The sequence below is a fragment of the Marmota marmota genome, unplaced genomic scaffold (genome assembly GCF_001458135.2).
Source record: "Marmota marmota marmota unplaced genomic scaffold, marMar, whole genome shotgun sequence".
NCBI classification, from domain to species: Eukaryota; Metazoa; Chordata; class Mammalia; order Rodentia; family Sciuridae; genus Marmota; species Marmota marmota.
In genome coordinates, this window is record NW_025999949.1 from 4949602 (window position 1) to 4962486 (window position 12885).

The 12885-nt window shown below is 36.8% G+C and overlaps 1 protein-coding gene across 2 annotated transcripts in view; it reads left to right on the top strand.

Moving 5' to 3' along the window:
- The window catches only part of Dcaf13 (DDB1 and CUL4 associated factor 13), a 39577-nt gene extending 38816 nt beyond the window's left edge, over nt 1-761 (top strand). For both annotated transcript variants that reach the window (XM_015486356.2, XM_048801950.1), the window contains one exon: nt 579-761. In XM_015486356.2, coding sequence (XP_015341842.1) covers nt 579-666 — 88 coding nt within the window. In that variant the 3' untranslated portion in view covers nt 667-761. The remainder of the gene's footprint in view (nt 1-578) is intronic.
- The last annotated feature ends 12124 nt before the right edge of the window (nt 762-12885 follow it).

Here is a 12885-nt window from a genome sequence, read left to right on the forward strand (position 1 = left end):
TTATTTATTATTATTATTATTTTTTAGTTTTCGGCCAACACAACATCTTTGTTTGTACGTGGTGCTGAGGATCGAACCCGGGCCGCACGCATGCCAGGCGAGCACGCTACCGCTTGAGCCACCTCCCCAGCCCCTGAGATCTAACATTTTGTATCTAAAGCAGAACTGCCCCTGCACTGCCATTTCTCCTGTGGAATATTCTCTTTGAAACACTTGAATTAATGCACATAATGCAAAGTATTAATAGAAATTTTAATAAGTCAGAGCTCTTTTTTAAAATTTAAACTATAAAAATGACTATTATTTTGCTCTTTTGTTAGATGTTGGAATAGGATCAAATCGTTTGTTTTTTAGTAACTGTGGCAGGTTTGTTTTAGACTAATAAAGAATACTGCTAAAACGCAAATAAGTAACAAGTTTATTTCTAGTTAAGAACATCACCTTTTTACGTATTCTCATTGTGAAATTTTTTTCAATAGTCATTTTTCTGGTGAAAGAAAATGCTTTATGATTTTTTGAGAACATTTTCTTTGGTTAAGATGATTTCTCATAAACTTGCTTATTTTGTTTATTTCTAGGGAATTGAATCGTCGTAAACATAGCAAGCCTGGATCTGTGCCAATTGTGTCAGAGAAAAAGAAACACATAGTGGCAGTTGTGAAATAATATTTGATATTCCTACCAATCCTGATGTGTAATTAATTGTTGCTTTGAACTGGGAACTCTACAAATAAAAGTACTGGCTCTAGTTTAATAGTAAATATGAATATGTGTTTTTTTCTTTCCCTGTCATCACTTTACTTGCCTTTCTTTTTCTGTTTTCCCTGCTTGTGTTTTGACATATCTAAGACCTGGTTGTACCTTAGCCTAGTGAACTATTAGTTTATGGACCACCTAAAAAATGAACCAACCATACTATATTTGCCTGGCTTCTTGTCAGGACATTTGGTGTTAACTGCCATGAGAAGTCCCACCTGCTGAGTCACTGGCATTACCTGCTGCTACAACCTGTGGTTTCCATAGTGATGTCCAATGACTTGTACACAACAGAACCTGACTGGTAATGACGAGCAATTTCCTGTAATTCAAGCCTTTTACTAATCTAGAAATGGGAGCATGATTTTGACCATTTTGAAATGTAACTTTACCACTTCAAATCTTTTGGAATAAAATGCACAGATGTGTTTTAACAAGTGAGCATGTTAGGGTAGAACCAAGAGGAAGGAAATAAGGATGGTGGCAATATGAAAGGGTTACTTAAGGAGGTAGAGAAACCTAAGTAACTAAATAGAAAAGATTTATTATAGCCCCTTAGGTTTCCAGTGCCTTGCTATTAATCAAGTCTTGTAACTTAGTTCCTGCTATGTGACCCTTTTCTTTGATGGAAACAAAGCAGATTGCTCTTTGACCTGTTCTTTTATAATCTCCTCTCATCACCTTATTTTCAAAGAATAGGAAGGGGAAAACCTTAATTATTGTCATGAGCCAGAAAGAATAATCAGGAAATGAAGATCTTTTTATCTTTAGAAAATATTCAGACGAGCTTGAAGGTTCAAGTAGTGAATCAAAAAATTCTTTGCAACTCAGTAAACACTGGTGATTCATAGTAGGTCTTACAGCCCCATGTTAGAAAGTCCTAAGTAAGTACTTGTCTATTTGGTGACAAAGATTTCAAAACATAATGGGTCAGTGTTTTCCAGTTTTTTGTTATTATGACAGTCCTAATAGTGCTAATAGTGTATATATTTTAAAAAGTAAAAACATTGTTTGCTTTGATCCCTTCCATTAAAGTTGTTGAATAGCTTGGATTAAATCAGGGCCAAGAACTCTTTTTCAATGAATGAAAGAGTGAGTAATGTATAGAATGAACATTCTTTCATTTATTCAACATGTGTTGAGTCTTAGCTGTGTGTTTATGTGGGTGTGTGTGTGTGTATGTGTTTTGAGTCAAAGGCATACTTGGATTGCTTCATAATCACTGAAGACAATGTCTGGAAATGAACTCATTTTGCTCCAGCCCCTAAATTTCATTTTCTGCATTCCCTGAATTATACACCACCCACAGAGATACTCAAGACAAGCCTGGGTGTAAGGGCACAGGTTTTATTAATACTAGTAACAATTGCAGCTAATATTTATTGAACACTCACTACACTACAAATGATTTTTATGCACTTAATTGAAATTAATTTACCTTCAATTCTCATAAAAACTCAAAAAGGAAGGCCTTAATATTGTCCATATTTAGTTTCTGTATTCAATTTATAAGAGTCTTAGAGCTCTGTCTCAAAGGAGATAAACATGGAAACAAGTAATTGAGAACATTATGATGTCTTAGCAGGATTCTGTAGTAGCACAGAAGAAGAAAAGCCTTACTTCCTGCTGGGGAAGAAAGAAGCCATCCAGAGGTGAAACAGTGTTTTATTATTTGCCCCTCGTTCTGTCATATTGCAGGGGTGAGTAGAAATGTAGTAAAGCTATTTTCAAAATAAATTTGAGATTTCTTATTTAGATATATTACTGTTAAACTGTTTGGCAATGCTGTGTTGCTAGACACTTATTACCCCAAGTCAGTATTAGTTTGGGCTAATATTCTTTCTCTAAAGAGATAAGGGAATTATAGGATGGGAATTAAATTAGGTAGTAAAGATTAATGAATCAAAAGGCACAAAATAGGGCTGGGGCTGTAGCTCAGTGGCAGAGCCCTTGCCTAGCATGCATGAGGCACTGGGTTCGATCTGTAGCACCACATAAAAAATAAACAACACCAAAAAATAAATAAAAGGCTCAAAATGTATACCCAGGGGTTTTAGGAGAGAGAAGAAAGGGTGAGTGTGAGATAAAGTTGAAGCTGAGTGTGAAAAGCAGAAGATGTGGCCACAGAGGGTGTGCTGCAGATCCTGGTGGATGGGCCCTTGACGAAAACAACAGGCTTCCAGCAGGTATTCGCGCACATACATGCTCATGCATATAAAAGAGTATAGAGGCTAGTAGCAAAAAAAGAAGAGATCTCTTCTATCTTTACCCCAATAATTCACCCAACCAAAGGCTAAAATCAGTTTTAGGATCAACATCAAAAACAACCCTTAGTGCTGGGAGTGTGGCTCAGTGGTAGAGTGCTTGCCTGGAAAGTGTGGGGCACTGGGTTTAATCCTCAGCACCACATAAAAATAAATAAAGGTATTGTGTCTATCTACAACTAAAAATAATAATAATAATAACCTGATTGATATCATGATTCCTTCCTCTTCTGCCACTACTAAATAAAATTTCTATTGCAACTAAAAGATTAAAATACAAATGTTGACTGAGTTAATATATTATTGATCTAAATATGCGAATTTTATTGTAAATTGGGGGTAATTTTGTCACAAGAAAAAAATATTTTCCACAAGGCCGTTCAAGGACTTTGTAGGAAGGAGTCACAGAAACCCAGGGCAGCTGAGGCAGACCTCCAGGCATTGAGCTGGGCCCAGCAGTAGCCAAAAGGAAATGACACTGTATATATATATCTGCTTGGGTATCTGCTCTATACACCTGCTGGCTTCTATTTGTTCAAAAGTTAAGCTCTTCATGTCCCCAAACAGTTGCCCTAGCCTGGCTTGACATGACCTTTCAGTTCCAAAAATCTTTTTAAATTTTTTTAAATTTATTTATTTTATTAGGTATATGTAACAGCCCAAAGTATTTTGATTCATTGTACACAATTGCAGCACAACATTTCATTTCTTGGTTGTAAACGATGTAGCGTCGTACCATATGTGCATACATGTACCTAGAGTAATGATGTCCATCTCATTCCACCATCTTTTCTGCCCCCATACCCCCTCCTTTGCACAATCAAAGTGCCTCCATTTTTCCCCACCCACACCTCCACCCCATCCCCATTATGCATCAGCTCCCACTTATCAGAGAACATTCAGCCTTTGTTTTTTTGAGATTGGCTTACTTTGCTTAGCATGGTATTCTCCAACTCCATTCGTTTACCTGCAAATGGCATAGTTTTATTCACTTTTAATGCTGAGTAATATTCCATTTGTGTATTATACCACAGTTTCTTTATCCATTCATCTGTTGAAGGGCATCTAGGTTGCTTCCACAGTTTAGCTATTGTGAATTGAGCTGCTGTGAACATTGATGTGGCTGCCTTACTATAGTATGCTGATTTTATGTCCTTTGGGTATAGACCAAGGAGTGGGATAGTTGAGTCAAATGGTGGGTTCCTTTCCAAGTTTTCTAAGGAATCTCCATACTGCTTTCCAGATTGGTTGCATCAGTTTGCAGTCCCACCAGCAATATATGAGTGTGCCTTTTCCCCACATTCTTGCCAACATTTATTATTGTCTGTATTCTTGATAACTGCCATTCTGACTGGCATGAGATGAAATCTTAGTTTTGATTTGCATTTATGTAATTACTAGAGATGTTGAATATTTTTTCATATATTTGTTGATTGTGTATCTTCTTAGAAGTGTCCAGCTCCTTAGCCCATTTATTGATTGGGTTGTTTTGTTTTTTTGTTTTTGTTTTTTGGGGGGTGTTAAGTTTTTTGAGTTCTTTATATATCCTGGAGATTAGTATTGTATCTGGCATGCATGTGGCCAAAATTTGCTCCCAAAATGTAGGCTCTCTGTTTATCTCATTGATTGTTTCTTTTGCTGAGAAGAAGCTTTTTAATTTGAGTCCATCCCATTTATTAATTCTTGATTTTATTTCTTTTGCTTTAGGAGTCTTGTTAAGGAAGTTGGGGCCTAATCTGATGTGATGAATATTTGGGCCTACTTTTTCCTCTATTGGGCGCAGGTTCTATGGACTAATTCCTAGGTCCTTGATCCACTTTGAGTTGAGTTTTGTGCCTGGTGAGAGATAGGGGTTTATTTTCATTTTGCTGCATATGGATTTCCAGTTCTCCCAGCACCATTTGTTGAAGAGGCTATCTTTTCTCCATTGTATGTTTTTGGTGCCTTTGTCTAGTATGAGATAACTGTATTTATGTGGGTTTGTCTCTGTGTCTTCTATTCTTTACCATTGGTCTACATGTCTATTTGGATGCTAATACCATGCCATTTTGTTACTATAGCTTAAACTATACTCCAGTGACCTATTAATTGGCCATTTACCTGTCTGCTTTCTGACTTCAGTTCCCCAGGGGAGAAACTCCTTATCTGTAATCAATTCGTTGGAGGTAGGGTTCTTATAGCAGAGTCATCTCAGAGCTCTGGGTTAGCAGCTTTTAAATGCCTGCCATTGACCACTGGCTTAGTGTGGGCTAGAGGAGCAGTGCTTTGGAAATGAGCAGTTGGTAGGAAAATTAAAAATGCTTAGTTGGGCTGGGGATGTGGCTCAAGCGGTAGCGCGCTCGCCTGGCATGCGTGCGGCCCAGGTTCGATCCTCAGCACCACATACAAACAAAGATGTTGTGTCCGCCAAATACTAAAAAATAAATATTAAAAAATTCTCTCTCTCTCACTCTCTCTTTAAAAAAAATAAATAAATAAATAAAAATGCTTAGTATATTTCAATTAAAGCATCAAAAGAAATAGCAATATCATATTGGTATTTTTGAAAGGGAGACAAAGTTGAAGACAGCAGTGTCTCTCAGGTCTGGATATAGACCCTAATTGCCATCCTTTCTCCATGTGGCTTCATCCTGAGCCCCTGTGCTGACTAGGCCATGGCTCCTGCCAGATCTTTGTCCTGGTGGCCAGCCTTGCCCTGCTTATTGGCATAAAACTGGCACTTGCTTTATCCATCTCCTATAATGAACCACCAAATGAAAACCCAGCCACCCAATGAGCCCCTGAATTGTGGCTGAGTTTGTTAAACTGCATCACTGCTGAGAGCACTGCAGCCATTCCTAGCTGCTGCAGCTCTTAGGTTGCCAGCCAGACCTGATGCCCTGCATGCCCTGCATGCTTTGCACCTAAGAAGAGCACAAATTTTGTAGACTTTGTAATTACCTCAAAGGGAATTTTATCTTTATTATAGCAGGAATAAAACAGAAACTAAAGAAGTGTGTTGTCCACCTATGTGTTCAGGAAGCCTTGCTTTGCATGATTTATGAAGGATTTTGTTGACTTTAACACCTTGAACTTCCTCATGAAGAAACCTGTTTCCCTAAGGATTAATCAAAACATCACAACATTAGATATTTGGAAAAGTGCCTTTGAGCAATTAGAATTGGGAAGGAATATAAGCCCAGATATTGAGTTTGATGTGATGGTAATACATACTCCTCAAAACTATTGTTCTCAATATTTGTAATTTTAATTTAAAAATTCATTTGGATTTACATGTATTATCAAAGTACATAGAATCCCAAATATAAAAGCTTTAAGCTCAAATATAACTAAGTAACTAGAACAAATGTCTTTGAATCTAGTTTCAATTCTATAAGGAAATAGGTCAGGAAATTAATTTGTAAAAAGCAATCTTGTTAATTAGATTTCTTTCCAGGTGAAATTTGAAGCTTTGAAAAGCATTATCCAATCTGATTTATAATGAATGAATTCAATTTCAGTTGTAATAAAGAGATTTCCTATTCATCTGGGACTTTCAAATCACTATCATTTGTTTTATGAGAAAAAATGTGAAATATTTTCTAGAGGAAATATATATTTTAAGATAATTTTACTAACCATGTTTTGCTTAAGTAAGGTAGAAGTAGTTAATTGCTCTAAGTCCGCACTCCATAATAACAATCATGCCTAGAGAATGACTAGAGGCAACATACCCTCTCCAAGAGTGTCAAACTTATATGTAAAATGGATTTATTAACTTGGGTGTACCCACACTCATGGGGTTCTAATGAGACCATGCCATGCCCTGAACAAGCAGCAATCTTCACAAAGATATTTGCTTCAAGATCTAAGAAACAGTTAAGGGCAGGTCAGCCTGGGTGGTTATTATTTGAGCTGGTTATTGGAGGTAACACTTGAGAAGGGTTCTTTTGTTGCCCTTGCAAACATTTCTGAAATCCTTCCCTGAAATTTTGTTTTTTCATTACAATAGTACTTTAATAAATTATATGCAGTGTGCACTTTCCTAGCTGCTGGCATCTATTTGGATGGAATCCATGCTGTGTGATTCTTGAAAGTGACGGAGCCAAAAAACCACCTCTCTTGATTCACTTAGGGCAAACAAATTAGATGTTCCTGCCCAAGACTTTGAGTCTGGGGTTAATGAAGTTAGGGACAGTTTTGTTTTGTTTGCAGGAGCAGGGATTGAACCCAGGACCTCCCACATGCTAGACAAACACTGTGTCACTTAGCTACATGATGAGGTTTTTTTGTTTTGTGTGTGTGTGTGTTTGTGTGTGTGTGTGTGTTTATTTGAGACACCGTCTTGTTTCCTCTTGCCCAGGCTGGTTTTGAAATTGTGGTCCTCCTGCCTCAGCTTCATGAATAACTCGGATTACTGTGCCTAGTTTGTAGGGACAGTTTTGAAGTGACACATGGAGTGACATTTAGCAGCAGCAGAGTGCAGACAGTCATGCCCATTGAAACATCCCAAATATGCCATTTCTGCAATAGAAACTTTGGCTTGATTTCTGTTCCCTTCCCTTCCCTGGCTCCTGTCAAATTTCCAGCCATGGGGTCCAGCCTTCCTATCTTATCTGTGAGCTATTCTACATCTTTCCAACAAATTTCTTTTTTGTTGAAGTTAGCTAAAAACAGTTTTTGTTGCTGTAACCAAGAACAAGTATATAGTCCTTGGACAATTAATTAGAAAACTACATTTGGGATAGTTACATTAGAAAGGATTCCTATTTCCTAGTGTTTCTTAAGTAAATCTTGCTTCCTGAGAATTATTTTTCTTTAAGAAAAATTGATAGAGAACCCTACAAAGAATGATAAGCCCTGCAGAATCTATTGATCTTAGTATCTTGGAAATGAATTGCCTTTTCTTCTAGTATGGATAGTAATTATTTTCTTCTATGGGGCTGTACATTTCCCTTTCTCTTTTCTTTTGTAACCCTTTCTCTTCTCAAGACCATTGTTTTCCTCTTCTCCTAACCACTGCACCACCCACATTTCTACCATCATTGCCCTACTTGATAACTTCAGTTGGTCAAGGAAGGGTTTTTACTAGAGACAGGTAGAACAACATAGAGGGAAAACTTTGGTCAACTTCTGAGAAAGGAAGAAAAGTAAGAAAGGTAAGTCTCACACATTCCTATTTGATTTTTTTCACTTATTCATTTTGGCAGTGCTGGCAATCAAACCTAGGATCTCTACATACTAAGCATGAGCTTTATGCCAGCTCCCACATTTCAATTTTAATAAAACTCATTTTGGTATATTCTCTACCCAGTTTCTGCTTTTCATTCTTGGGATAGAAAAATAAGAAAGAGAAAAGATAGAAAAGGAGAGAAGACCTTATCACTGATACAGTGCTGGGGTCTTCTGAGAAACAGGTATTGTGAAGGCCCCCCTTCAAGCTCTGATTCTTGGGATCAAGTCAGAAAGATTTCAGACATGTTGCTCAGAGTAACAGACATGAGTTTATTGAAGGAATAGGAAAAGGGAAAGCAGACACTGAAGGGAGAGATTGGGTTCTCTCAGAGAGGAAAGGGACAGTGTGCCCCTTCTGCCCTCCAGTTCCATTGGGGGTTCTGGGGAAGTTTTGAGAATCCTGCCCATGTCTACCTCTTGACTTTTGACTAACAGCAGGATGACATCAGACTTTCAATTCCCAGTTGCCACGACCACTCTAAATCACGTTTTGCCATGCTGACCAGTTCAAATCAGAAACTGTTCTTACAGATTTATGGTTAGGGGGAATTATCCTTTTCTCCCGTAATTCTAGGATGTGGTCTGTGAAAGGTTCCCAAAAATCTCCTTTAGGGTAACTTGTGTTCCTCTTATTAGAATTATTTCAGGCCTGTATTTCTCCTGCAGATAATAGGTAGTTTGCTGAGGAATGTAATGTATCCTGTCCAGTTAAGCCAGGCAGGGCTGCAGGTAAACTGCTTCTTGGACAAGAATCATGTGGGGGTCAACACAGTGATCCCATTTAATGTTCCCTTAACCTCATATTCCCATCACTCGCATCTGTCTGTCCCCTATAATCACAACTTCCTATCCTCAACCTCTTATTTCAAACCAGATTGCAAGGGACTTTGTATTGCTTATTGTTAATTTCTCAGCATATGAACAGTATCTACCACATTGGAGGTGCTCAGTTAAGTTTGTTGAAGAATTGTGACAGAACAACATGATTTATGTAAATTTCTATTCTAGCTACTATAATGCTTCTAATAAGTTCTTATGAGCTGCTTTAGAAATTTATGCCAAATTTATAGCTATTTCTATTTTTCTATTAGAAAATAAATCTGTAAGTTGGGTGTAGTGGCACACACCTATAATTCTAGCTACTTAAGGAGACTAAGGGAGGAGGATTGCAAGTTTGAGGTCAGCCTCAGCAACTCAGCAAGACCCTGTTTCAAAATAAAAAACAAAAAAGACTAAGGATATATATAGCTTAATACTTCTTAGGATTGTTAGGCAAATTAAATGAATTAATATGTTGAATTCTTAGAACAGCGCTTGTGTATAAGTCACGTTGTGCAAGTATTTGCTATTTTCATTCTTTGAACACAGACTATGCTGCATAGACTAGCAAAGTTAATTTTGTGAGTGTAGGATGTATGTTGGTCTTGTTTATTTTTATTTGCCCAATGGCTAGCACAATGCCTAGCACTAATTGTACATTAAATATTCGTAGCATGAATACAAGGAATACCATATGATCATTTATTGAACATCATTATAGTAGAGAATAGCAGAGAAGTTACCTCTTATTGAGAAATTTCCATAATTATCTGAATATGAGGGTAATTATATCTTCTTAACAGGATTGTTGTGAGATTTCAGTGATAGTAAAGTCCTAGCACAGTAAGCTCTCCAATTATAGACTATTGTTTATTCTCCAAACTCAGAAGCTAGCAGGTCTCTTTCCTTGGGTTCCAGTATTAGGTTCTGAGTTCTGCCTCTCTTAACTGTCCCTTTTATTATGGCATTTGCCACAAGATGGTTTGTTTTGTTAACTTCCAACAGTTCTGTAAATTCTCTATAAAAGGCTAGTGGACTCCTCTGCCTTCCGTAATAGCTAACATATGCCCTGTCTGGCGGTTACTCCATCCTTAACGGATATTTAGAAGATAAATGAAAATGATTAGAATGTACTTTCCAAACACAAAATATTGTACTATAGCAGTCAGCCAAAAGGGATTAATATAACCAGATATCTGTAGAAGAACTTTATGAAGACCCAGTCTATCTTGCAACTTCAATGACTAAGATTGTAGATACGATAGAAATCTATAAATAGCACGTAAAAGAAAATTCATTAAATTCTAGACCTAATGCATTATCCCACTGTAAACAGCATGTTCCTTCTTCAGATGCTGCAATAAATGAAAAAGATGGTTGTCATAGAGATAGTTAAACTGTGCCCTTTGGCTAGCAGATTTGAAGTCCATTCCATTCAGTAGAAGGGAAGGTATTTTGTCTATAAGTGATATTTACAGATTATTTCTATCACAATTGTAACCCAAGTTATTCAGCTCAAATGTTAAGCCTATAAACATTGCTCTTTACAAAGACTTTTGTTCCTTTTGTAAAATGTATTTTAACATTTATATATAAACCTTAAAAGCCTTGGAAAATATATTTTTAAATTCTGCCCTCCAAGATATTATAAAAATCTTCCTTGAAATATATTCTACCACCTACATGGCTTCATTTCTTTGAAGCTCATAATTTATTTTTTGAATCATTTGTCAGAGGCAATATGTAGTATCACAAAAGATGCACCAGCACAGGAAATGCTTATGAAACATGGAAAACTCATTTAATAATAACTCATAGTAATCAGTTAGCAGAAAGATTTGTAGATGGTAATATTCAGATCCTTATGTAGTCATTTAATCTCTTCTTCAAAATTCAGAAAGTAATTACAAATCCACAGCTGGGAAAATCTGCCAGTTGATGCAAGCATTTGCTCCAGGGAGAAAATTTGTCAAGGTTAAGCTTATTTTGTCTGGTTGGGTAAGATAGGTTCTGTGGATAACAAAGACGAAGGTGGATTTTTTTGTGACTTGAATGAATTTTATGTGATCGTAAATCTGACCACTCTTGCCTGAAATATTGCTGCATAAATTTATTTTTCAGGCATAATAACTTAAAAGAGATTTGTGTTCTCTTTTTTCCTGGCATTGAGGATTCAGTCATGACCTTCCTTTGCCCAGGTCAAGGTTTAAATAATTGCTTCATTCCCCTATGCTCTATTTATATCATTTTGCATGTGTATATGAGTGTGTGTGTGTGTGTGCGTGTGCATGTGTATGCGGGAGCATTAAGGGTGTATGTTTTTTGGTTTTGGTATCAGGGATTGAACCCAGGGGCACTCAACCATAAAGCCACATCCCCAGCCCTATTTTGTATTTTTTAGAGACAGGGTCTCACTGAGTTGCTTAACACCTCACTTTTGCTGAGACTGGCTTTGAACTCAAGATCCTTCTGTCTCAGCCTCCCCAGCTGCTGGGATTACAGGAGTGTTTCATGTGCTACTGCACCCAGCTGGGTGTATGTTTAACTGGGCATTTGAAAGAAAGGAGAATAGTAGGGGAAAATGTATAACCTTCAAAATAAAAAGTTATTATTGCCAAGACCAGACCCCTTAATGTTCTAAATTTAGGTGAATACATGATCATGTAGCCCATTATGTATCTTTTCTACTTCCCCAATCCCCAGTGTTTTTCTCTTTAATGTACTAAAACCAAATGAATCAATATGTAACAAGATCTTTTTAGGATCGGAAAAGAATGACCACAAATCATTAGGATAGAATATCAGTTTTCATTTTTAAAACTTGAGCAACTATACACTTCCTAGGTAACCAGAGTTGATATAGGAGACATACAGTAATGTTCTTGTTTATTAGGCATAAACTAAGTTTTCTTTTTTTTTTCCTCATCTAAGAATGTCTTTAATATTTGTTCAAGTGTGGCAGACAGCAAAAGGTTTCTAACTTCAAATCCATTCCCAACTCTCTTTATTTTCATCCCTCCATTAAAGAAGCTGGAAATGCTAAACATTTTCTTTCTACTTCCACTGTAGCTAGGGGTAGCCTTGCAAACAGATGTAAACAGAAGTCTACTGTGAAGTTTCTGGGAAAGCTTTTAATTCCTAATAAAAGGAGATAATGTTGGTGCTTTCCCAATCCCCCACTCTACTCTCCTCATTATGTTCACTTAAGACATGTTCACCTTAAACATATGTTCATACATGTCAGGCACTGCAGTAGCCAAATTGTGACCCTGAGTCCAAAAACATGAGGCTAAATATGGTAGAATGGAAAGAAAAAATGCCAGGAGGTTTTGTGGTATTATTTAGCAGATCTAACTTTCTTCAAATTATATGAGACAAACAAATCCCTGTTGGTTTAAGCCATTGTTATTTTGATCTTCTGAATTCTTATAGCCAAGAAAACATCCTAATGAATAGAAGATGCAGTTTGAGTTTCAGTCTGAGAAGCACCCACCCCCAAGGATATGTGAATACTTTTCTGTTTTATTTGTTTTCTACTTTATGTGAGATGTTCAATCTGTAGTAATCATCAAAAGTTTTTTTTTTAAATTCAGCAAGTGAGCTGACTTTTTTAAAATGTGAAAGACAAGCTATAGTTTGGTGTTATATAAATATTAGCACTGTATCAAGATGTGCATATAACACAGTTTAAGTTTCATCCTCAGGATGATAATAACTTTAACCAGTTTGGAAATGAGGCCAATTACAGATCAGGAAGAAGCAAATTTAAAATTATTCCTTTTTAATCAGGGTTCAGATGGCTCATATCCACTTAAAAACATCAAGGCATTTT